Here is a 27,982-nt window from a genome sequence, read left to right as displayed (position 1 = left end):
AATTAAGGAAACTCTCTTTAAGGCACATTTTGTTTTTCATCTTCCCAGTAGTAAAACGCGAGAGCCGGGCGCAAGGAGGCTCCGCCCCAAGGGTACCGCCCACTCCACACGGAAGGAGGCGGGGCAGGCGCTCCTGCGGAACCCGAGCGCTGCAGCTGCGGCGCAGGCCGGGCCGGTTTCACCGGAGGACGCCGCGTCTTTGCTCTCGGCTCCCCGGTGCGGGTTTGAGTCTGAGAGGCGCTACTTTTTCACTGTCTGGGCTCCTGGGGCTACATATCCGGACCCCGTAGACATGTCAGGATTCAGCCCGGAGCTCATCGACTATCTGGAAGGGAAGATCTCCTTTGAGGAGTTCGAAAGGCGGAGAGAAGAGAGAAAAACCCGCGAGAAGAAAGTGAGGAGATGCTAGGCCCGGATGCCCCTCACTTTTTCACCCTCATACGCTTAGAAAAATGTGGGGGACCCACCTGCTTCTTCCCCTTGTTACCGAAACTCCAGTTCTTATCTGTCATGCCTGTGCCAGGCTCCTCTTTAAAACATTTCCCCCACCAAAAAGCTTTTGTCTTGGTTGTAACCTCTTCTCTTTTTTCTTTTGCCAAATTTACTAATTTTTACTTGCAAGTAGCTTAACGCTGATAGGTTAAAGGGGGAAGTGAGTGTGTGTGTGTGTGTGTGGCGTGGGGTGTCGAATTTGGAGTTAAGAGTATCTGGTTCTAGCCTTAGCTTGGCCACTAAGTCTTTTTGTGACTTTGGGTGGGCAACTCACCTCTCTTCTTTAGTTCTCAGTTTCTCTAGCTAAACTGAGGGATTTGAGCTCCCTTTTTTGAGGAGTCTCCCAATGGTGTGATGTAATCTTCCACAAAATAAGTGAATTTTCTTGTCTGATAACAAAATCTTCACTCATACATATTTTTTTCATACTTATGAAGAAATATTAGAATTTTCCCTATATATACTCGCTTATTTGAAGTCTGATGGAAGATAAAATCGCACTTTTTGAAATTAATTGGTGGATTCTTTCCTAATTCATGCGACTAATAGTGCCTTATTTCTTTTCACTTAAAAAACTAGGATACAATGTGTAGGTTAATGAAATCCTCAAGATATTTTTTAGAAATGACTGAGTCTAAAGGACGAGACCTAAGTACACTGAAATGCTTCGACAATATTCACATTTAGATTCCACATACTAAATGTAGAAAGTCAAGTTTTATAGAAATAGGAAGAGAGGCAAATGCCCTATTCTCAACTGAAGAGAGCTAAATCTACATTAGTTTTTGGACTCATTTATCAATTTTCAATCACAGAGTCTTCAGGAAAAAGGAAAGTTATCAGCTGAAGAAAATCCAAATGACTCTGAAGTTCCATCATCATCAGGAATTGATTCTACCAAATCCCAGGAAAAAGATGCCAGTGAAGGTATGTTAAGATCATTTGTTACCTGCATTAAATTTTAAGAATAACTAATAATTTAGTGAAAATGTTATTTTTTCATTGCCGTGACATTCTGTTGTTGATTATCTGGTTTATTAGGAGCATAGTGCTTAGTATGCAATAGGTACTCAATACATACTTGTTGAGTTATTGAATATGGTGGTTGTTAGTCTTATGAGTTATTTTTGTGGAAAAATGTTTCAAATTGACATCAGTATTTGGGAACCTTTTTAGAGTTATTTTTTAAATTTCTTCTCTCAGTTGGTTACTAATTACTTCCAGACTATATTTCCGAAATTGTAATGAATTATATACTTCTATACAAAGTGGCTTCCAAAACACTGCTTTAGCTATAGGAGATGAGGCAGAAATGTAAGAGTGGAAGCCCAGTTGTCTGCACAGATAGGACCGCGCACACAACATAGGTATCTTGGTATGTTACCTCATTCCAGGATTCAGTCCTTAGCTCTGCCTGTCCAGGTATTAGATTTTGTTAGTGCATCCAGACTAATTAAACTCATCAGCACTTAACTGATGAATTAGTCTGGAGACATTAATTTCCAGTGATCTACGTACTATTTCTAATGATCAGAATACTATTAATAATTCATGTTATCCATTCCCCATATCAAATTTCCTGGGGTAATGAACTGTCAGTGAGAATGTAGCTTCCTATGTAGGGTCTGATTGAGAACTAAATTAAACTCTCTAGTCCTAGAAGGTAGAAAAGGCTGTTTTTCCCTCTTTAAGCAAATAAGTCTTTACACAGAGAAAACACACTAGTAGGGTGGACAGAAAACAAACAGGCTTCATTCCTGCCTCCTTGGACTAAGTTGGGAAGAAATGGCAAAGAGGAGAGAAAATTAGGGTTACTGTTTCTTACCTTGCCCTGCACATGGGGTGGGAAAGCTACTGAAATTGTTTTAAGAACCTGTGGGTCTTTCCTTATCTGCTCAGGTCCTTCCTTATTTGCTCTTCCATCATCAGGTCCTTGGAGGTGCAGCCAAAGGTGCCTGCTAGTCCTCTTGCTTAAAGCTGCCCCTGACAGGTGGCTGTGAGGCCCTCCCAAAAAAGGGGGTAAATTGAAGCTAATTATAGCTCATCATGAGAGCAGTCAGGCACAGAAGGAATGGACGGCCTCAGCTCAAATAATTCCATCAGACTGCTTAACATGTTGCGTACGGTGGGGTTTAAATCCCTCGTGAAGATTCTCGTGATCCGTACACAACGTGTTAAGATATAAAACTCCCAATTTCCCAGGATGAAATTGTTTCAGAACTTTATCAACACCCTTGGTGAGCATGGGCATATATTCAGAGCAGAAGAGATTAGTTTTGAACAGGCTTACGCAAAGTCAGTTAATCAGATTATATGGCCATTGGCGTCATTTTCCTCCTGTACATTGTTGAATAACACTACTAAATTTTTGCTCTTAAGCACCTTTCCTGAACACCATGTAAATAGGACCTTATTTTAATTACAATTTCAGTTCATTGTTGTTGATATAAAAACTATTGTACAATTAATTTTTGTTTATTGACACTGTATACAGGAACCTTGCTAAGTTCATGTATTCTGACAGTTTGTGTGTAGATTCTTTTGGATCTTCTATGTACATAATCATATCTGTGAATAATGATAGTTTTATTTGTTCCTTACCATCTTTATCCTTTTATTTCTATTCCCTTATTACATTAGCTAGGACCGCCAGTAAAATGTTGAAAGGAGTGGTGATAGCAGGCATACTTGTCTCATTCCCAGTAACTGAATAATTCACCATTAACTGTATTTATGGGGAAAAGAAATTATATTCCTTATCAAATTAAAGATATTCCGCTGCATTTCTGGTTGACTAAGAATTTTTGTTAGGAATGTGTTGGGTTTTATCAAATACTTCTCTGTGTTTGTTGAGATGGTCATATGATTTTTCCCCCCTTTTTTCCTGTGACTATAATAAATTATGTTGATTGATAGTGTTTTGTTTTACACATTTCTGTTCATATTTATTTTGGATGTTCAGAATTCTCGAAGATGATTCTTAAGACTTCATAATTTTAATTACTTATTTGTTGCTCAGAACATGTGGGTTTTTTTAAACTCTGTTCTTTCATAAACATATTGACTATCTCTTTTATCCAGCATCTTCGGGGTTTGAGGTTTTCCACATAAGTGAATAAGCTTAAGAATTTTTTAACACAAAGATGCATGTATTTTAAAAATTTTAACTATTTTGTTAGAACTCTGTAAAATATGTTACATGTCTCTAAAAGAAAATTGGCTTCTAAACTTAACTTTTTTAGTCATGGAAGATTATCATTATGAACTAACAAAAATCATTGCACTGTAGTGGTGTCCTTAGACAGAAATGAAGTATATCGTTATTTTGTTACTGAAATAATAATAATACTATTTTAATATTAATAATATTAAGTTCTTACTACATGTTGGTCATTATTTTAAGTGCATATAAATAAAAACTTATCCTTAGAGTAGCACTATAACACAGACATTATTATTAACCCCTTTTTACAAATGAGGAAATTGAGGTACAGAAAACTACAATAATGTGCCCAAGGTCACACAGCTAGTGAGAGATGGAGAGGAACTTTGAAACCAGACAGCTTAGTTCTAGAGGCCTCACCTTTAACCACTATGCTGTACTACCTGGTTCTGGACCACTAGACTTATTTGATTCTTAGGTCTTCACCTTACAGTTTTCAATTTTTTTTCCTCTCTACTCTTAACTGTTTCTGTGTGTACTTCTGACTTCCTATTTAATTTTACCTGTATGTATATCTAGATGAGGATGTGTCAGTAATTCCTACAGAGTAAAATACATGGCTTTGTGAAAGCTTTCTTTTTTGGATTGTTTTTGGAAGTGTTCATTTGTTTCTTTTTTACTTTTGAGTTTGGTATTGCTGGGGTAGAAATTTATGTTCCAGAAAATACTGGGTTTTTTCTTTTCTTTCGACTACTGAGCATTCTAAATCTCCCCCTCCTCTCCCCCAATTTCAATGTGTCTTTCTTCAGGAGAAACGTCAGATGGAGTTAGTAAGTCAGTTCACAAAGTCTTTGCTTCCATGATTGGAGAGAATGAAGATGATGAGGAAGAAGAGGAAGAAGAGGAAGAGGAAGAAGAAACACCTGAGCAACCCACTGCAGGAGATGTGTTTGTATTGGAGATGGTCCTTAATCGTGAAACCAAGAAAATGATGAAAGTAAATTGTTACTTATTTTGGTATTAATAAAGAGAATGTAAAAATGTGACATTGAAAAAGAAATTGGGGGCAGCTGGTTAGCTCAGGTGGTTAGAGCGTGGTGCTCTTAACAACAAGGTTGCTGATTCGATCCCCACATGGGCCACTCTGAGCTGCACCCTCCACAACTAGATTGAAATAATTACTTAACTTGGAGCTGATGGGTCCTGGATAAACACACTTAAATAAATAAAAAAATACATCTTTAAATTATACATATATTTGGAAAGAATTCAAACTGTAAGAAAGGAAATACTATGAGACAACTGTTACTGGTTTCTTATGTCTCATTTTAGAGATTTTTTAAAACTGTAAAACCTTAATTATTGAGATGTACTATAGTTTTTCTATTAAAAGGTCCATATTGTAACTTGATATTTTTTAACGTACTTCATTCTTAGTAGATAAATTTGAAAGGAGGAGGATCTTCAGTAGACTGCGTCATAATAAGTCTCCTGGCATATAAATTCATTTTGCAGCATCCAGTTGTACATTTGTTTTTATTCCAATTGGTAACTTACTAATTCCTGACTGCTTTGGTTTACTTTTTTTATATATTTTACTGTGCTTTAAACTCTCTACTATAGGAAATTTTCTCATTTTTCGTCTCAATTTTCTGAGGTGTGCCCCGTTTGGAGAATATCGTAGATTAATTTCTGTTTCCTATGATTGAGTTTTAGACTTTTTCTTGAAATATGGACTCTAATGTTAATGAGTCAGTTGGAATTGTAGCCATTTAGTCTTTAGTTCTGAATGTAGATCTAAAAGTTTTAAAGAAAAATTTCAGTTTCATTATGGTCTATATTTATTAATATAGCTGGAATTGAGATCTCAGACATTACTATATTTTAACCTAAATGTCATTTAATTCTGTACAGGAAAAAAGGCCTCGGAGTAAACTTCCCAGAGCTCTGAGAGGTCTCATGGGGGAAGCCAACATTCGCTTTGCTCGGGGAGAACATGAAGAGGCAATATTGATGTGCATGGAAATTATAAGACAAGGTGCTTTCTGTTTTATTGACAGTTGCAGGTTAGCATTAGCAAAGGGGGATTTTCATGAGGGGGCATGATGTAGAATAGGGGTTTCCATGAAATTACATTTTGTTTAGAGAAGAGAATGCTTTAAAAATAATACAATTTAGTGCTTATTTTAGTGCTTATAAATTCCATTTAGTAGTTTGTATAATTCTGATAGAGTTATTTAAAGACTTTAAATATTAAAAATGACCCATAGTTTGAGCCATAGGATTGACATCAGCTCCAGCCTCTTCCGTCAACCAATAGAATTTATTCTGTTTTTTTTAAATTTTTTATAGCTCCCCTGGCTTATGAGCCATTCTCTACTCTTGCCATGATCTATGAGGACCAAGGTGACATGGAGAAATCTCTGCAGTTTGAGTTGATTGCTGCACATTTAAATCCCAGTGACACTGAAGAATGGGTTAGATTGGCAGAAATGTCTCTGGAACAAGACAATATTAAGCAGGCTATTTTTTGCTACACAAAAGGTAATTAAAATGTTTTTCTCATTTGATAACATGTTGCATAATAGGTTTTTTTGATAATGGTACTTGTCACTTTGGGGTGATGTTAACTGAAATATACTTATTCGTTATATTCTGTTATACCAGAGTTAAGTCTTTGGGGTTCCTCTGTTTTCATGTAAAATCAGCAACTTTACTTATATTGTGAGATAATGTAACATAAAAGTAAGAAGAACAACAGTACTTTAATTTTCCTACTGAGGTCAGTGTCGGTTCTAAGCTGTTCCTTGAGGTTTAATATCAGACTGGAGTGATCAAATTAAGATTAATATGATTCAGTTTCTGTCTGGTTTTAGATCAAACCTTGTTGAGAATTCCAGTGAAGGTAGATATATTCCTGAATAACCCACTTGGTTTCATAGGAGAATTCGAGTGTTTGTTAAATTTTCTGAAGACAACATGGGTCACACCCAGGTACCACGAACCCCTTTTTATGATAAATCTTTTTTTTCTTTTTAGCTCTTAAATATGAACCTACTAATGTCCGTTATCTGTGGGAGCGATCAAGTCTTTACGAACAGATGGGAGATCATAAAATGGCAATGGATGGTTATAGGCGTATTTTAAACCTTTTGTCTCCATCTGATGGAGAACGATTTATGCAATTGGCTAGAGATATGGCAAAGTAAGTTCGTAGTGAAATGTGTACAAATGTTGTTATTAATCATCTTATTTTAGAAGTCAAAGCATATTTGAACTAGAATGCACTTTTTATTAAGGTTCAAGGAACTGTTTTGATTCCTGTGTTTGTGCTTAAATGTAGAACACAAAAAAAATTGTTTTTTTGTTTGTTTGTTTGTTTGAGTACTTTTTTGTTTCCAACTGAACTGTATGAGTGCTTAGAAAAATTTGTATATACAAATACCTTTCAAGTGCTCAGAAGCTGAAAAATAAATTATACTCTGAAAGGATGACTAGATTCTCAGGTTTCTATAACTTATGTGAAGTTAGGTACATTTGCAGTAATATTATTATAGACTATTGCAACTGTGCTGATGAAATGTTTGGGATCTGGGGTCTTCTGTAATCATTTTATCTTGAGCCAATACTAGAATAACATTTTAAGATGAAAAATTTTCTTTTTAGTTGGCACATGTGACTGACTTTGGTACATATTTTATTCTAAAATATTATGCCCAACTACATTTATTTCTCTGATATACTGTACAGCAAAACAAAGCAGGAAACATTTGACTAAGTAATGCCGTGCGGTATGCTTTCTATTCTAGAGATATCTGTTACCGTATTTCAGTCTAGAATTAACCATCTTGATATAGGTATCTTAGGGTTAACCCTATTAATTCCATGGCCATTGTCATGAAGATGCTTGGCTGTAAACACTGTGCTCCCTAGAATGGGTTATGTAGGATTACTGGAAGCATTTTAGGACATTTGTTGAGGCAAGGCAACCCTAAATTGATCCTTGATGTATATAATGAGCATTGAGGACAGGTTTTTCTGTTAATTAAATCTCTAGTTTTCATAGTGGTTAGCCCAGTGATCTTCTACTTTATGAACTATTAGATAGTAAATTTGTTTTCCACTTTATAATTTATAGTCTTATTATTGGGACAGGGTAGTGAGGGACAGTTCTGCCACTGCCACAGAAGTGTTTCCTATATGAAATTCTATTACTATAAATTCTGATTTATTGGGCTTTCTCTTTCCCTCCATAAATATTTATTGAATAAAAATTATGTGCCAGGCACTGTACAAGGTACCAGAAGATCCAGTATTGAATGAGTTTTAAAATTCCATGCCCAGTGGAGCTTACGTTCTAGTTGGGGGAAGATAGGCAATGAGCAAATGAACAACTAAGTATTTAGTATGTTAGATGTTGATAAGTGATATGAAGAAAAATGATCCAGGGAAAGGGGGATAGGAAGTTGGAATAGAAGTGTGTCATTTTAAGTAGGGTGATTAGAGAAGGACTTAATTCCTATGTCATAGTCATACCGACCTGAAAGTGAACGGGGTATGGGAGCAGAGATCAGGGAAGAGTATCACTGGCAAAGGAAATGGTAAGTGCAAAGGAGTGCTCAAGAAACACCGTAGAAGTTGAAGGTTTAGGGAGCATAGCGGGAGTAATGTCAGGGGTCAGAGGAAAAGATCACTTGGCCCTTCTGGGCCACGGTAAGAGCTTTGGCTTTTACTCTGAATGAGTTGGTAAGCCATTAGAAGGTATTAGTCGAAGTGTGACATAATCTGACTTAAGTTTTAAATGCATCAATTCTGGCTGCTTTTTTGAGAACAGATTAAGGAAAAGTAAGGGCAGGAGCAGGGAGAACAGTTAGGAAAGTATTGCAATACTCCATGGAAGGGATAATGATAGCTTAGATCAGGGTAAAGGCAGCAGGAGGTGGTGAGAAGTAATCAGATTCTAGATGTATTTTGAAGGCTGAGCTCTCAGTGTTTTCTGATATATTGGATGTGAGATGTGTTATGTGCATGTGTGTTTGAGAGAAGAGAAGAGAGGAGGAGAGATGGGAAGAATTCTGAGGACTAAACCCTGACGTACAACAGTGTTTAGAAGTCTGAAAGATGAAGCAATAGGAAAGCTGAAAGGAAATGGGCAATGAAATAGGAGGAAATGAAAAGAACATAACATTCTAGAATATTGTTGAAGAAAGCACTTCAAAAAAAGAACAAAGACAACAACAGAAAAAGAAAGAAAGAAAGCATTTCCAGGATGATGGTCTGTGTGAAATAGTGTAGATAGATCGATCATGTAAAATGAGGATTGAGTGTTGGCATTGAAGACAGGCGGGGGCTTCTGGAGGATAGGCAACTCTGGAGAAATTTATAAAGGGAGCTGAGGAATGGGAGGTAATTGGAATGGGTTGTAGGGGTAAGAGATAATTTCTAAGTTTGGAAAAATTGCAATATATTTGTATTTTGATAGGAATGATTCACAACTGAGGGACGTGTTGAAGATTCATGAGAGAGGGGACTATTTGCTTGAGTGATATCCTTGAATAGATTGGATATCTATTCAATCTATTTGAGGGAATGGGATCTAGTTGGGAATCAGCTATATATAGGAGAGGGAGAAGATATGGCTGTGGGTATGGGTAAGTAGGTAGATTTAATTCTTTGTAAAATAAGCAGGGTCATCAGGTGAGAGTGAGGATAGGAGAGTGTTGGAGATTTAGAGGATCACATGTAAAGTAGTGTCTAGGTCCTTGGGACCTTGCTACCTCACAGATTGGCAGCATTTGTATCACCTTGGAGCCTGTCACAGTTGTAGAAACTCAACCCTTCCCCAGCACCACTGGATCAGAATAAGCCATTATAAGATCCCTAGCTGATTTGCACATTCAAGTTTGAAAAGTACTGGACTAGGTAACTGTAACAAGATTGCTGCTCAGCACCATGGGCCCATTTGAGGCTAGTGGCCATTAATTTAGAATGAGTCCAGTCAGCATGGTCAGCTGGGTAGCTGGCCGTGAAGAGTAGGCATATTTGAATTAACTAGGGCTGGAGTTTTATCAGATGATTTAGATAAAGGGAGAGAAGGGCAGGAGAATTGAGGAAGTAATTATAATGTTGGAGCATGGAGAAGGAGGCGAGTGAAAACAGGAAGGGTGCAGAGACAGTAAAAAAAGTGGTAGGATCAATGCCTTGTAGATCCTATTGAGGTAGAAGAGTTGTTGCTGTTGCGGTACAGAGGGAATGAGCTGGAATAATATGAGGTAGCTCTAGGAGAGAGATGCTTGACATTGTGATGTTATATTGACATTGCACATTTTTCTCTGGATAAGCTCTGATTATGATTTTAAAGAAGAATTTCTTCTCTTTCCAAAATTTAAGAAAGTGAAAATCATAGTTAATAGCTAAAGGGCCTAAGCAAGGAAATGAATTTTATAATCTGAATTAAATAAGCACTCATCCATTTTGCCACTTAGTTTTTTTTTAAACAGCTTCCTATTTTTTAAATAGGAAGATTTTTTTAAATTAGTTTCAGGTGTACAAAACAATGTAATGGTTAGACATTTACACCTCTCACAAAGTGATAACCCTCCTCCCCCAATACCCCTCTGACGTCGTATATAGCTGTTACAATTCCATTGACTCTATTCCTTATGCTGTACTTCATATCCCATGGCTAGATATATATTAAATTATAGCTGACATTCAGTATCATTCAGCCTCTGCTTCAGGTGTACAGTACAGCGGTCAGGCATCTACGCCATCCATGAAGTGATCTCCCTAATAAGACAAGTGCCCATCTGACACCCTACAGAATTTTTACAACATTATTGATTGTATTGCCTAAACTGTCTTTCATATCTCCGTAGTAATATTGTGACTACCAATTTGTGCTTTTTAATCCCATCACCTTCCTACTTACTTTTTTAGGAGTTACTATGAAGCCAATGATGTTACTTCAGCTATTAACATAATTGAAGAAGCTTTCTCGAAACACCAGGGCCTAGTCTCCATGGAAGATGTTAACATAGCAGCTGAACTATACATTTCTAACAAACAATATGACAAAGCTTTGGAGGTAGGTACACTTATGTCTTTCTCTGTTAGGTTTTAAATACACTTCTGTGTTCTAAAAATTCTTACAAATTAACAATTCCTCATTTTAATTATATATATTAAATTACTTATGTACTAAATTATATATTTAATATTTATATATTTAAAGTCTGCATGGAAACATTTCTACATTCTATTGTAATTCCATATGAAATATAAAATGTAGTATCACATGATAAAAGCTATCATCATTATCACAGGTGTCAGCCATGTCTGTACTTCAGGGTAGCAGGACTCAGCAGCCAGACTAATTACTACAATTAAATTCTTAATCTGTTGATTAAGCATTAGTTAATATGATATAAAAATGTTAACATATCACAGTGCATCCTTATTTTAAAGAGACTTACTATTGCTTTTTATAGCCCATTTATATGTTGTAAGGAATATTTGAATTAACTGTAGAAATCTTTGCATTATGAAAAAGTTTTTCACATATATCTATTGTATTATTTTCTCCCCCTCCCCCCATGCTTTTAGGTAATTACAGATTTTTCTGGAATCGTGTTAGAAAAAAAAACTGCAGAAGAAGGCACTTCGGAAGACAATAAAGGTTGTAGTTTTCCTCTGCAGAGGAAAGTGCATCTAATCCTGTCTTTTTATAGTGTAGTATTTTGAAATTGATAGTTAATGTTTTCATAACAGGTTTTCCCAAGAAGCATTTTTTCCTAAGAGAGATGTCGCATCTTTTTGTAATCTTTTAAAAAATTATTTTTCAGTCCCCTTTATTCCTCAATTTGTCCATTTGAAATGGTATTTCTCACTGACCCAGGGTCTTTTTAGTGCTATGTGAAAAAAGAATAGATTACTGAACAGTGTATTAAAGCAATTTATTTTTTAAAAAGGACTTAAAATGCTCTCTACTAATTTACTCAAACTTATGCATTGAAAAAATTCTACTTCAAACTTAAGCATGCACATAAAATGGTCCTTCAAACTTAAGCATAGTATTATTTTATTTCTTTTCAACCTCTTTGTAGTGAAGACTATCAGAGGCTTGAATTCAAGAAGAGAAAAGATAGAGTGTCATTTTTGTCTTTTTAGTTCTTTGTAGTTTTGATAGAAGGTGTGGGAATTTATGTAGGTTTTGGATAAGTAGGTAGGTGTAAGTACCTACCATGTTTCCCTGAAAATAAGACCTATCTGGACCATCAGCTTTAATGCATCTTTTGGAGCAAAAATTAATATAAGACCCGGTATTTATATAATATAATATAATATCATAATAATGATATATTATGATATAATATATCATATCATATCATATTATATTTTATATTACACCCGGTCTTGTATTATATTAAAATAAGACTGGGTCTTGTATTAATTTTTGCTCCAAAAGATGTGTTAGAGCTGATGGTCCGGCTAGGTCTTATTTTCGGGGAAACACGGTAGTACTAGAGTTGGCCAAATTAGAATTGACTATGGAATCATTTCCTTTGAATTAAGTAAATGAGATCTTACAAAGAAGATAGTTTACTCCATTTGCCCCACATTCTAAGCTTGCATATAGGAACTGCTGTTTATCTGTCTGCTAATGCACAGCTGGGGAGAATGTTACCTGTACTATACCTGATGGAGTGCCGATAGATATCACAGTGAAGTTGATGGTCTGCCTTGTACATCTCAACATCCTTGAACCACTTAATGTAAGTGACATTAAGATCTGTACTTGAGATACTTCAGAACAAGTCCACAATGTTTTCTTTAGATGACAAGAAGTTGACCCCAGATTTCACATTTCTTAATAACCAGGAAGTTACCATAAGCATCTTTGTGTGAATGTCTTATAAAAGCTAAAAGTATTTTGGAACTGGGCTTGTAATACTTTGTTTTTCTTTTAAAATTAGAACAACCGAGGGATCAGAATTTGAGATTGGGCTTTTAGACAATTGGTAATTTCTCACAGCTAATTCTGTCTTGCCAATATCCGATGAAGTATTTGATTGAATAAAAAAATTAAGCATTTACTTTGCAGACGTTAGGATAACATATTTAATAAAATATACAAATCCCTGCCCTGGTGGATTTTGTCCTAATGTGATTAGATAGATAATAAAATAATATGTAAAATATAGGATGTTCGTTGGTGATAAATGGTTTGGAGAAAAATCAAACAAGGAAGAATAGGGAACATTGGGAATGGGAGGAGTTGCAGTTTTAAATAGGGTGGTAAGGAAAGGTCTCCTTGAAAATGGGGCATTTGAATAATGACTTGAAGGGAGTAAGCCATGCTAATATCTGAGGGGAGAGCTTCCAGAAACACTGCAAACACAGAGGCCATGGTTATGTTTGACTTGTTAGAGAAAGAGCACAGAAGAGCAGTGTTGTCTTAGCTTCTGCCATGCCAGCCTTATAATATGGCTTCGAAAGGAATGTGTTGAATGAGTGAATAATGGCTGTATGAGTTCTTTTAATAGAGATACAAAAAACGAATAGAAAATTATTTAAAGCTGTTTTTATTAATTTTTAGGTTTGCCCCAGATTAACTGATATATATGTTAAAAGAGAAATAGACATAGATGTGCACTTTTGTAATAAATATTTGACTTCAGGCTTTAATTTTGCGGTCTAGCCTCTTTTGACAACACTAGTGGAACAGAATCCTGAAGATATGGGAGACCTCTATTTAGATGTTGCTGAAGCTTTTCTGGATGTTGGTGAATACAATTCTGCACTTCCTCTCCTTAGCGCACTAGTCTGTTCTGAAAGATACAACCTCGCAGTAGTTTGGCTTCGGCATGCAGGTAATACTTTTTTGTGGGAGGGAGAAGTTTTAATCATATATTAGGAGACAGGAATTTTGTTTCACAGCATACTAATAATTATAAAATATTAATGTCTTGGAGAAAGTATTTCTGGTTTCAGAGTACTTTTTTGAAGTTTAGTGTGTTTTTTTTAAAATTTTTTATTGGGAAATATTGGAGAACAGTGTGTTTCTCCAGGGCCCATCAGCTCCAAGTCATTGTCCGTCAATCTAGTTGTGGAGGGCTCAGCTTGGCTCCACGTTCAGTCACCGTTTTCAATCTTAGTTGAGGGTGCGCAGCCCACCATCCCATGCGGGAATTGAACCTGCAACCTTGTTGAGAGCTTCTGCTCTAACCAACTGAGACATCTGGCTGCCCCTGAAGTTTAGTATTTTTAATTGGTATGTCACTAAATGATTTATCCCTCACTAATGCTTTGGATGAATGATTCATTTAATAGTAGCAGAGTGAAGCAGGACTAATGTGTCCCTGTTAAAAATACCTTAAATACCTATCTTTTATCTGTCTTAACCATAGAGTCTGGTTTCTTGTAATAGATTGCCAGACTTGGGGTGCAATCTAATTTTTGAAGAGCTTTTATGGATTTATATTAAAAAGTATTTTCAATATTCTTTGAGCTGAAAATATGACCAAGATTGGGTTTTATCTGTCATTTTATTTCTAAGTCTACAGTAGTCTGAAATAAATCATATAGAGTAGGAAAAATAGCTTAGAAAAACAACTACATTTCTTAAAGAAACATATGAAAGCCAAAAATATTCTAATAGGATTTCCTATTGAATCAACATAAAAGATGCATTAAAATTTGAATAGTCTTTAAAATACTACATGATGGCAGAAAGTTCTCTATAACTAGAGAAGCATTGATTGACATTTTGGGATATTTTGAGATGTATCACAGACAAAAAAATAGCAAAGAGAGCGCTTAATGATTAATATAACACTTTTAGTAAATATGAATACAAATGTAATATACCATCGTAAAAAGTTATATTATTTGTGGAATTTGACTTTTAATGACATGAACAGAGAATTGGAATTTTTATTGCCTTCCTAAGGCTGTGATATTGAACCTGCTCCTGTAACTAATAGTAGGTACTTTACAAATCCTGTGTAATTATGATCATGATGCTGGTAGACGCTGTTTCTATGTTGAGACTGTGTAGCTTGAGACGAGTGGAAGATAAAACCTTAGAATCATCTCAACATCATAAAGAAATTTGGGATCATGATATGAGAAACATCATTAGAGGAATTTAATGCTTAGGATAATAACAAAATATTTTTAAAAGTGAAAAATAAAAAAATATGAGAAATGTCACTGTGATGATCCATCCATATTTAGTAGTCTTCCCTTATTATCACAGTTTAACTTAAACATGATGGTCAGGAGAGATTTGAGAGAGCAATTGAGGCAAAAGCACCATTTTAGGAGATAATTGCAGTGAAAGATAAAAGTGATGAAAAGGGCCTAGATTTGTGTTATATCTATTAGGTTGGAGAGAAGAAATGCTTATAGCGATGTTTTCAAGTTCAATAATTGATTAGCATAAAGTTTGAGGAATAGGGCCCAATAACCTCACGTCTAAGAATTTATCCCAAGGAAATAATTGAGTGAGGGGAAAAGAAATAGTTTATACTGGAGACACAAAACTCAGGAGCCTGGCAGGTAACAAAAATGAGTAAAGTGGGCAAGTGAGAGGACTGGGGAGGGTGAGAACTGGAGAGCCCTGTCTGAAGGATGCTGCTGTTTCTCAGATGTTCATGTGCCGTGTGGGCATGGGGGACCCACTGTTGCCAAGTGCAGATTTATCAAAAGAATCGAGTAATTTGGATTTCATAAAAATCCTAATTTTAGAAAATGTAGATAATTTATTGTTTTTAACAGCACTGTGACCAAACAAAACACATCTGTGGGTTAAATTGGTCTTCCAATTTGTGAATTCTGGCTCAGATACGTGAAGATATTTACTGAAGTATTATTTATTAGAATGAAAATTTAGAAATAACCTAAATGTCAAAAAATATGTTTAAGTAAACAATCTATTTAATTGGATATTATAACATTCAAAATGCCAATGAAGACATGGAAAAATGTTGAAAGCATAATGCTAAGTGAATCAAGCAGAACCTCAAATTGTATATATATGCTGATTACATCCTGATAGCAATTTGAGTTTAGTTAGGGGATTTAATAGAACAATCAATCAATAGATAGAAGTTAGAACCAACAGTTGTTATAAAGTACTGGAAATATGCGTACATTTCTTATTATAATTCTTTTGATACTGCTATAATATGTCTGTAAAAATTGGATAAATAGTTATGGCAAGCTTACACATCTGCAGTTCATATTTATACTTTATTTTACCATCTTAGACTGTTTAAAGGCCTTAGGCTACATGGAACGTGCTGCTGAAAGCTATGGGAAAGTGGTTGATCTGGCCCCGCTCCATCTGGATGCAAGAATTTCACTTTCCACCCTTCAGCAGCAGCTGGGCCGTCCTGAGAAAGCTCTGGAAGCTCTTGAACCGATGTATGATCCAGACACTTTAGCACAGGATGCAAATGCGGCGCAGCAGGTAGGCCATGTATCCTAGAAGGAAGTTTCTGTCAGTGGATCACATTTTAAAACTTTCTCCTCAGTTAAGGATGTCTGTACAGTTTATATCCAAACGTTTTATTTTAGTGTATTAAATTCAATGTTTTTGAAAAATGATTTTGAGTGTTAAGTTTCAGCCACTCATTAGACATCATAAATTATAGTTTCTAAAAGATTGGATCTTAATTATAATGAATGACCATAAAACAAATGTTCTTAAACTTTGGTTTCTAAGATAAAACTTTTCTGTTGAAACAAAACAACTTACAGTAAAGGAATCCTGTCCCACTGATTATCATGTGCTTATTTATTTAGGAACTGAAGTTATTACTTCATCGTTCTACTCTGTTGTTTTCACAAGGCAAAATGTATGGTTATGTGGACTCCCTACTTACCATGTTAGCTATGTTTTTAAAGGTGGGTAATGATCTTTCTTTATATTAACGTCGTTGCTTTTTAAATGTTTAGAATTCGATTTAAACATAGATTGTAGCTATTTTGTAATTGTTTTACTCTATTAAACGCAAACTTTTTAAAGTAAAAATCAGATACAGACAAAAGGCTTAGAGATTAATGGTATGTTATTGAAAGTCTACATGAAAGTATGTAAATTTGACTGTAGATGAAGTGAAATAAAATCCTTGATAGTACATATTTAAGAAAGTGAGAGCCGTAGTTTTATGTTATTGGCCCTGTAGACACTAATATGTGTCAAAATTTTTCACTTTGCAAAAATGTTTTCCAGATTATGACATTCTTTCCTAGTCTAGCTTTTTTGCAGGGAGGTGGTTATGTATATGTGTGTGTGTGTGTATACAAGTATGTTATAAAATTGATGTGAATTGCCTTCTTTGTGAGTAGTGTAGTATAACCCAGATTCCTTTGATAAGAAAAAATCTCTATTCAATCTTTTTTAGATGTTCATATACACAGTAATTTGGTCTCTTTTTTCCTTATTTCAGAAGCTTTCAGGCACTACTGTGGTACTTGTGGCCCGTAGACTTTTCTAAAAAAGTTATATGACTAAAAAACCCTCAATTTATCTTTAATGTAGGTAGCAATGAATAGAGCCCAGGTCTGTTTGATATCCAGTTCCAAATCTGGAGAGAGGCATCTCTACCTTATTAAAGTGTCAAGAGACAAAATATCAGACAACAATGACCAAGAGACAGCAAATTGTGATGCAAAAGGTAACTACTTTTCATTTGCTTTATTACATAAAACTTGGCTGAGTTAGAAAAAAGACTCAGGAAATAATTAATACCTGACATTAATCTAATTGAAACTATAGCCTTTTCAAGTGAAATGAAATTTTCTCATCTAAATCCTTCGAGTATAATAAAGTTGATATTTTAAAAAAGAAAAGAAAGGCCATATGTAAATAATTTTTACAAAATTAAGAGGAAAACATCTGCTTGGATCTTTTTGTGGAAAAAAACCAAAACTTTTAATTTGTGCTTTTAAGAAGAAATTACAGTGGTACCTTGGTTTTCGAACGTAATCCATGAGTTCTGAAATGTTCGAAAACAGCTGACAACTAGGCCTCAGGATCTTGCACTCAGCGGAAGCCGTGTGACATGTTTGACTTCTGAGTCGTGTTCGAAAACCGAAGCATTTACTTCCGGGTTTACGGCATTTATAAACCAAAATGTTGGTCAGTGGAGATGTTCGAAAACCGAAGTACCATTGTATATCTTATTTTAAGAAATTTGTGAAGATTAGATTACAGTACAGATTAACCTATCTGTTCAGTCACTTCAATTACATATATTCCATTCTCTGTTAAATTCAATTTTGACAAATGTAGCAGTAGTCATAGAAACTCTGGAAATAAGTTGATTTGATCCAGTCTCAAGTAATACGACTTTAAAAACCATTTGTTTTTAGTTAGAAAATCATCAAGTGTGCTTAGGTGAGGTTATTACTTAGAGAACTTTAGAAAAGACCTAGGCTATAAACTAGAGAGATCAATCTGGTAGAAAATTATTTCATTGTTAATTCAAGAGACATTTATTATTTAATTACTACAGGCATGACAGTGTGCAATGGCCAGGGTTTTAGAATGCAGAAGAGCTGAATCTCTATTAGCATGATATAAGGATGTAAGATAGGAAAGGTGTGTGGGAAGAGTCAGAGGAAGGGAGTGAATGCTTAGCTGCTCAGTTCACTGATTCTGAGCTCATCCCAACAGCCTCTGCCTCTGCAGCTTGTATTTGGACTGTTTCATGAAGTCACATTTATTTCTATATCTGATCCTGTCTGTTTTCTTTTCAGTATGTCCTCATTTTAGCTCCATTGCTGGTTGTTCTTAGGCTCATAAGGTGTTTGCTGTTTTGCTTTGTTAGTTAATTTTACCACAGTGGGGATCGCATTATACCAGGACAGGATGAGCTAGGCATCTTTGCCGTTTTGTATGTCTTTGTCCTCTGGTTTTTTTCCACTTAACATTTTCTCATGTTGCTCTATTCTCTTGATAGCTATTATAGTTAAGGAATGTGTAATATTCCATTGGATAGCAGTGCCATAATTTATTTAATCATTCTCTCATTATTTTTTGATATATGGTTGCTTCCAGTCGTTTTCTTTTATAAATAATACTGTTGTGAGCATCTTCATGCCTATGGTTTTATCTACATTTATGACTAGTTGTTTAGAAAAGATCCCAGAAGGAGAATTACTAGGTCAAAGATTGAAACATTTTTGTGGTTTTCAAGGGCTATAAAAGGGAGGCTTCTTACAGACAAATAAGAGAAGATTTTTGAAGGAAAAGAAATTTTGAGGCAGAGGAAAGAAAATTAAGGATATAAAAAAAGGACAAGCACAATATGAATCTCAAAGTTTGAAGTTTTTTGCTGAGCAAACATTTGAATGCCTTGTATGTGCAAAATCCGTATCTGACCTCAGTCATGGAAAGCACACTCATTCTGCCTGGAGGACCATATATCCCAGCTCTCACTGAGAAACACAAATGAGGTAGCTGGACTTTTTAGAGAACAAATCAGCAGTGAGAATCACCTGAAATTGCAGATTGTTAGGCAGGCAGAGCAGAGTGGGTGGTGTTGAAGGCGTGGAAACAGGCAACTACCCCCTTCTCGTCATTGTTAGAAGAGTGTTATTAGGACCATAGTTATTAAATTTAACCTTAAAATTTAACCTTGAAATCAATTATGTGAATTTTTCTTTCTAATACTGCTGTTTCTAGAAGTACAGTATCCTAACTGTTTTTCATTGGTCTCATTGTAGCAATATTTGCTGTACTCACGAGTGTTTTGACGAAAGATGACTGGTGGAACCTTCTGTTGAAGGCCATATATTCCTTATGTGACCTATCCCGATTTCAGGAGGCTGAGTTACTTGTGGATTCTTCATTGGAATATTATTCATTTTATGATGACAGACAAAAACGCAAAGAACTAGAATACTTTGGTCTCTCTGCTGCAATTCTGGACAAAAATTTCAGAAAGGCATACAACTATATCAGGTGATTTTTCTAATAACTTACTTTAATTAGGTTCTCTGATAGAGTATGTATATTTACTTTTACTTTGTCTCTCTTGCTTAAGAATTAATGAAATGTTTTACTTTAGCTCTCCTGCTAGTTACTGGTTAATTCAGTTCATTGGTGATGCTCAGAGGTAATATATGAGAGCATGCATTCATATATTTAACCCCTTATGCCTTAATCTCCCCATGTATAAAATGGACATCATAATACGATTGCCTTATAGGATTATTGTGAGGGCTGAATGAGTTAGCATATATAAATCCTTTTAACAATGCCTGACACACATTATTATTCAGTGTTCATTGTATTGCAGCTGTAGTGGGCAGGGAGAAAAGGTAAAATTTAAAGCACTTGATTCTGTGTTTTGATCTAAATGTTTTGTTAAAAAGCAGAAACAAGCTGTAGAAATATTAACTACAAAGCAGAATTTTCTGGGAAAAATCTTTCACTGTATAATTGGTTTTGCTAAAAAAGGAAGAAACAATCTGTTCTTCTTTGGTGGGGGATAGTACATTTCAATGTTGATAGGACAGCACTGAAGGGTTTCATTCTTAGAAATCAGGAAGGTTTTCCTTTTACATTATTTTTTACCCCCATCCTCTTTCTGCAATTTTAGGGTAATGGTAATGGAAAATGTCAATAAACCCCAGCTCTGGAACATTTTCAATCAAGTTACCATGCACTCTCAAGATGTACGCCATCATCGCTTCTGTCTCCGTTTAATGCTGAAAAATCCAGACAGTCATGCCCTGTGTGTGTTAAATGGACACAATGCATTCGTGTCTGGTAGTTTTAAACACGCCCTTGGTAAGTTCTGGGACATGACTTTGTCAGGCAGGAACAGTGTGGTGCTTAAGAGCCTGGCCTCTGGATCGGAAAATGCCTGGGTTCAAACAGCAGCTCCAACATTGCAAATTATCTTACCTCCTTCTGCCTCAGTTGCTTTACCTCTGAAATTAAGATAATAATTGGACCTATCCTGTAGATATTGTGAAAATTAAGTGAGTTAATATAGAGTACTTAAAACAATGCCTGGCACATATAGTACGTGGCTATGTTAGCAATGACGATAATAATTATTTACTTTTCTTATGAAGCTTTGGTTTCAAAAGGCTGAAGTAGGTCTTATGATTCATTTTAAAGGTCAACCATTCTCCCTACTTAGGCTTGTTTATTTTTAAAATAATTTTTACTAATTATGGATGATTTCCTACCTGAATTTAATTTGCTATACAACAGAGGATTTAAGATTTGCTGATAGTTCATTCCTTTAGGAGAAAAGTCTTTATATCAAGATTTATTTACAGAGTGCTTACTAATTCTAATTAAACTCAGGGAAAATTCATTAATCATATAAAACAAAGTTCTGTAATAAGAAATCAGAAACAAACAAGTAGAAAAATACCTAACCAAATGTTTAAACTTAAAGTGAGGCATATGTTTCCAGCTGTCTAGAAGCTAGTGTTGCCAAGTTCACTTCTTTTGAATAAACTGTGATTTGGCTATTTTAATACTTTTGTATTTCTTTGTGTATGGGTGGTGTTTTTAGAATTGTTCAGCCAGTAACCTTGAACATCAGATGTTGACACTTTCCTCCACTGTATGTGCTTTTGAAATTATTTATATTACGAAAATATAAAATGGAGATTTATTTTTCTATATTAGAAACTTATAGGTCAAAATAGAAAGTCCAAATGGCAATCTACCATCTATGCTGCTAAAGAGATTTTAGTTCCTTCTGGAATAGAAGCTTTTATCTATATATGGTAAATTATAGGTCATTCCTTTGTAAGAAAAAATACTTAAATTCCCCTATCTCATATGGGTAAGCTTTTGACATGAAATAGTTACGTATGCAGAATACATGGAATTCACAAAACTGCAAATTCTTATTTTATTATTACATACATTTAGCATTTCTGAGGAAAGACATAGTAGCAGCTACTTTTGGGGAAATACCCATAATCTAAAAAACAAAACTGTTTTTCTTTTTTTACCTCCATGATCCATTACACTTGAATTTATAAGACAAATCAACTAATTTTACAAAAGAATTCAACAAAAGACACATCCAGTTTTTTAAATAGATTTAAGATCGTAAGCCTTATGATCACAATTGATAAATTGCTTATTTTGGCAGTATTATTCTACAGGAAAATGACTTGCTGTGCCTAAAAGAATATTACTTTTAGTTATTCATATTTCATCTTCATGGTCAGGATACATTCATGGGTAAATCTTTCTAATTTTGTTGTATGTTATATATTATTTTAAATTTCAAATTTGCACCTGGTTGGTATTTTAGAATGTGCACCTTGCATTTGTTAATATCAGTAATGTTTGTTTAGCCTTGAACTATATTTGAATAATTGTTGAGGAAATAAGGAACTATGTTCTTGTCACACCATCTGACATCGCTGTTTATTTTTCAGGCCAGTATGTACAAGCCTTTCGCTCCCGTCCCGATGAACCTCTCTATAACCTCTGTATAGGCCTAACCTTTATTCACATGGCATCTCAGAAGTATGTATTAAGGAGACATGCTCTTATTGTGCAGGTATTTCATTTGGATTTCTCATTACTTGATTATCTTTAAAAATAATACATTTGTTATCCTGCTTCAAAAGTAATACTGGCTTAGTACATGTGTTGGGAGTCCCCAATACGTATCCTTATGTTCAGCACTCAAGGACACGACACCTAGAATACTCCTGGCTAAGACTTATGCAGCCGTGTAGAAAGGGAACAAAGCCAGATCATAAGGGAAAAAGACTCAGGCAGAATCTCGGGGACTTGTGTGCAGGCTTCCTTATACAATGGACACTCTAAGCCCTCCAGCCTTGTAGGTCCTCAAGATTGATTTATTTTAAATTAGTTTTTTAAAATACAATAATATATATACAATAATAGATGAATATGTGAATGTGTGACTGTTTCCAAACATCATCACCAACAAATTGCTCTTTTAAAGTTTTCATGGTTCTTATATAGCAATTTGAGATTACCTTTTTGTTTTCTTGTTTACTTTTTATATAGTTTGTTTCCTGTAATAAGAATACACTCAAGCGATCAGAGATCTTGTTAACCACTGTATCATCAACACTTTTATTTTTATGATTGCAGTTTTTATGTTTATATGTTTGATGCATGTAGAAACATGTTTTTTTAAGTAGAGAAAGAGAGGAATTGTTGGTTGGCTTGAGTGGGATAGTAGGATTTAGTAAAGTATTTTTTAGTTTTTTAAAAAAAATTTTAAATTTAAAAAAGGTTAAAAGAATGCCTAAATTAAAATGATGATAATTGTTAAAACTGGGTATTGGGATTCATTATAATGTTCTTTTTACTTTTATATATTTAAAAATTTTTATAATAAAAAGTGAAAAACAAAACAAAACAAAAAACCCCAAACCTGAAGTTTTCCTTTTCTTGGGTATTTACTTGTAATATTTTGTCCACATCTTCCTCTAAGCTTGTTTTTCCTCTTTAATGGATACTTTGCTGTATTAAGTAATATAGGATTATACAAATTAAACAAATATGTATTGAGCACCCACTGTACCATTACTGGGAACATGGCATTGAGTGAGCACACAGGCAGAATTCCTTGCCCTCATAAAACTTACATTCTGGTAAAAATTGACAGGAAAATTTTGTGGAATAACTTAGGCCTGGTAAGACAAAAATTTACGTGTAGCAGGTCCTTGAATAACATCATATCATTAAACGTTATTTCGTTATAACACTGATGAGATGCTGTAGGAATCTGACTCGTGTTTCTGTCAATTAGCTTACAGTAAAATTGGTTTTGTCATATGTCATTTTGCTTAAAGTTGCAGAACCTATCAATGACATGAAGTGAGGACTTACTGTATTTCAGAGTAATTTGGAAGCTAAATTTCAAGTCACTTTGATAGTTAAATAGTAGGTTTTAAATGGTTGGGGCTAGAGATGAAACAAGAGGTGATCAGTAGATGGGAATTTGTTGTACTAGTTTCTTGTGTATGTTAGACATTTTCCATTGAAAAAGGTTTTTAAAAAGTAAGTTTTGTTGTAAGTAGCGTGATTCTTAAATTGTTTTAATTTCTCATGAATTGATTTCTTCATGCTACAGGATTATAGTTTTCCTTTGCACTAATTAAAAAAACTAATTTCATATGTTTTACTATCTTTCCTACCTTTATATCATATTTTAAGAGTAAAACCTTACATTTCTTTACTTCTACCTTTAGTTATGATTATATAAACAGTATATACTTGAGCTCTTTAGTGAGTGATGTGATAAAAATGCTTGAAATGTCTCTTCTCTTTTCCATTTAAAGGTTTTTATTTGTCATTTTTTGTAGTTTTATATTTGATGGTTCAATCTAAGAAATAAGTGGATGCCTGTGTTACCTAGTTTTTTAATCACTGAATATTTGAATAGTCTTTCAATTGTCAGGGAGATTATCCTCCTCAACTTGTTAAAAATTTCTTAAAATACAGCAGATAACTCCTTTTATTGTATCAGAAGACGTACAAGTTCATTTGAGTTGCAACAATTCATCTGGTATTCCCGTTCCTTCTTTCTCAGATTTTTATCTTTAAATTTGTCATTTTAAAATATAAAGATTTGATATTTCTCTGAGATTAATAGTTTGTCTTCTATTACGTAACAGAACCATGTTTTTCAGTAGAGTAGAAGTCATGTTCACATACACAATGGGTTCTTTTATTATGCAGAAGTATGATTTGTTTATTGAACATAACTATTTTTGTCCCTAAAATACATTAATTCTAAAGAATTCATTAACTTTATTATTTATTTACTTATGAAGAACAATTGTTGCCATTTATTGTATAGTAGATCACCAGGGAATAATTGCATTTTAAATTCTATACTCACAAATTAGTAGATTTACTCTTAATTCTCAGTAACATATTTACTTATTTCTTAGGACACTTGCACCTTTGCTGTGGGTAACTTTCTGTGGATGATAAAAGTTGCAGCTGCATTAAAGGGGAAAGTGAAATTAAGGGAAGAGGCAGAAGAGCAAGTTGCTTTTGGGATGCTGTGACACACAGGGATCCTGCATTATTATTATAGCCGTGCTCTGAAATAGTCGTTTTCTCCATAAAACCTTGGAGTCAGAAGCTTTCAGGGGAACAAAAACCCAAGTTTTTTTGGGGTTAAGAGGTTATTAAGGTCTGAGAAGTACCATTTACCCAGAAAGATTAGGTATACTCAAGTGAGTTTGCTCCAGAGGATAAACCTTTCTAAATTAACATCATAAGGGCTCAGATTTTATATTCTGCTCAAGTTTTCAGACATGTATTTCAAACCAAAAAGTTTACTGGCTTCTAATGCAACAAAAGCCAATTTGAAACAATAAAAAAATATATCCTGTGTTCTTACAGATTATAGATTTTTGACAGCTAGTTGTAACATTTGACCTTGTTTTCGTAAATGTTTCTGTCCTTAGCTTAAAAAAAATCTTTCCTTTACATCTCTGGAAGAGCTCTTCACTATACTGTGATACGATACAACAGTAGAGACGCATGTTCTTTTCAGATGGGACCGTGTCTCTTTTTTTAATATTGGTATTTCCAGCACCTGGCACATATGGTGGTTCATATTTGCCAAGTGAGTGAAATACTGAATTGTTTATCTTTTTCTTTTGGTAGGGCTTCTCCTTTCTTAATCGATACCTCAGTCTGCGTGGGCCTTGCCAGGAATCTTTCTACAATTTGGGCCGTGGCCTTCACCAGCTGGGGCTGATTCATCTTGCAATCCATTATTATCAGAAGGCCCTGGAGCTCCCTCCACTTGTGGTAGAGGTATTGTATGAATTACTTTGAAAACTGAGGAGTCACTTCATTTCATATATACTCGTAGATAAGTGTCGTTAGTTCAGTGTTATGGTCCAGACAGGGAAATAATACCAGCTTATATATTAAAATGTGTTTTTCCCTTATTGAATGTATTAATGTAATTATGTTCAGCAACAAGTCAATCTTTGACATCTTGGCTTTATGACTAGGTCAGCAACCACGTGGACATACATGACTTGTGGTTATGACCATTTTAATTATCCTAAGATAGCCCCTGTAGTTTACAGGTATGAGCTGGTAGACATGAAACCTTAGTTTTGAGTAATATAGTAGTCATCGTTCATTTCCAAGTTCAAGTGTAATTAACATACTTCTTTCTAAAGATGAAAGACCAGTATTGATGTAATTTTTTTTGTTTCAAGATAATACAATATTGGGTAACGTTTAATTTCTGAAGAAAAGTATATGTTTTCATTGTTAAATTTTTAAAGTTACACTCATAATCCCCACACTCCCCCACAACTGTTTTCTAGTACCCTTGTTTAACTTTAGTTGTTAAGCAAATGAATATATACTTTTATAGTTACTCTAATGAAATACATACACTTTGGTGTTCTTTATTTCATAAATACCTTTACATGTTGCTCCTTAAGCTTTATAGGTATCATTTTTCATTGTTGCAGATGTTTTTTCTGTTAACCCCCAAATTTTGGGTAATAACACCCCTAGGGGAATCATAATCAATTTGGTGTCTGCCCTCCCAGACATATTTGGTACATGCCTTTCTGTTATATAGTACATGTATTTTGCCCCATCTGGTTGTTCGTGTTGTAATTTACTTATTTTTTTCCATTTTTTATGATGTCATAGCTATTAATCTTTCCTTTTATAGTTGCTATTTTTGCTATTATACTAAAAGGGCCTTTCCTATCGAAGATTTTGTTACCCTACTATATATTTTTCTTTTATGATTTCATTTTTTATTCTTAAATCCTTAATTCATCTGGAGTTTATTCTGCTGTGGCATGTGGGTCAGACTTTTTCCTTAACTTATTGGATAGACAATTTTAAACATTTGATAGATACAGTTGCTATAATGATTAACTGAATCAGCATAATCTGATAAAAATTTAGAATCAAGGTTGATGCATAATTTTATAATTTTTTTAGTATTATGAATTTTAATAACTTGAACACTTACGCTTATGATTTAAACTGTTTATTTGCGATAAAATTATCCTGGTTGTCAGTTTGAAATATAACTTATTTATGTATTTTCCCCTCTAGGGTATAGAAGTTGATCAGATCGACTTACGAAGAGATATTGCCTACAACTTATCTATCATTTATCAGGGCAGCGGGAATATTGCAATGGCACAAAAACTTTTGTATACCTATTGCTCTATATAGGGCACCTCGGCCGAAAAGGAGCACAGAGTAGCTGTTGTGCGTGGACCAGTGTTTTCTGTCTCAGGGCTTATTATTAGCCCCAAAATGGAAATGATAATTTCAGAATTATCTAACCGTGTATTTCATATTTGATATGTGATAATCATCTTTTTCTAGATGTGCAAAAATTACCATTCCTATAAGAATTTGTATATTGTTCTGTCATTTTCCTTTAGCATTTTTTAGTAAAATTGTCCCGAAAGCAGAAATGGACAGTAATAAGCTTTGAGTTAGCTTGGAGTCAAATACACTAATTTTTCACTCATACCATTTATTCACCTGTGCATTTAATACGATATATTAAATACCTACTATATACCAGGCACAGTGATAGGTGCTAGGAATACAGTAGTAAGATATATGTGACCTCTCAATACAATTCCTTAAATGCAGGACTTGAGATATACTTATTTGTAAGAAATATGTGCTGCATTTCTACATCCATCGTCATTGTTGTCAGTCATGTATTTCTTAGTACCCTGTTACTATTGCATGGATAGTTTTTCAAATACATAGAAAATGATGTTGCTTATTAAAGGAAAGACAAACTGGGACTCTTTCTAATGTTAACACAATTATGTAATTCACTTAGCTCCTAACAGAATTATTTAAAATTGTTATGTGGTAGGAAGAGAAATAATTGAGTTACTTTTTTACTTTTCATCTGTATGTATCTTAACTATGTAGACTATGACCTGGGAAGCTGGACTTAATTCAAAATATCCTGCTCTGAGGCTAATTAAAAAATGCATTATTAGTGTTTGTCAATGGCTTTCTGACAAAAAAAAAGAAAAAAGAAAAAGAAAAGAGAGGACCATGTTCAATAACATGACCTGGATTCCATTTCAAGATCACTAAGAATATAGGAAGAATGGGGGAATTGTCTATGTGGAATGCAGTATTGCTGATAAAAAGAATAGATAAAAAGCTTTTACTTAACTCCAATATTGTATGTTCTTTAATCTAAAATAACAATACTTGTTAATATACTATTGGTTTATTAATAACAGCATCTTAGTTTCTTTTTAGGGAAAAATGAATGCTATATGTGCATATGGATTGTAAAACCC

The 27,982-nt window shown here is 34.4% G+C and overlaps 1 protein-coding gene across 1 annotated transcript; it reads left to right on the top strand.

Annotated features, from left to right (window-relative positions):
* Window positions 1–129: 129 nt before the first annotated feature.
* On the top strand, window positions 130–27,719 carry GTF3C3 (general transcription factor IIIC subunit 3). The gene is made up of 18 exons (XM_019741323.3): window positions 130–394; window positions 1,308–1,419; window positions 4,465–4,652; window positions 5,570–5,693; window positions 6,008–6,199; window positions 6,695–6,860; window positions 10,595–10,742; window positions 11,261–11,333; window positions 12,326–12,429; window positions 13,356–13,527; window positions 15,928–16,130; window positions 16,466–16,567; window positions 17,205–17,340; window positions 19,394–19,631; window positions 20,272–20,462; window positions 22,088–22,212; window positions 25,317–25,469; window positions 26,751–27,719. The coding sequence occupies exons 1-18, from the start codon at window positions 293–295 to the stop codon at window positions 26,871–26,873; spliced, it is 2,652 nt and encodes an 883-aa protein (XP_019596882.1). The 5' UTR covers window positions 130–292; the 3' UTR covers window positions 26,874–27,719.
* Window positions 27,720–27,982: the final 263 nt, after the last annotated feature.

The sequence above is a fragment of the Rhinolophus sinicus genome, chromosome 17, assembly GCF_057876585.1.
Source record: "Rhinolophus sinicus isolate RSI-liver-muscle chromosome 17, RSI-T2T, whole genome shotgun sequence".
Classification (NCBI taxonomy): domain Eukaryota; kingdom Metazoa; phylum Chordata; class Mammalia; order Chiroptera; family Rhinolophidae; genus Rhinolophus; species Rhinolophus sinicus.
This window is presented reverse-complemented; position numbering and strand designations above follow the sequence as displayed.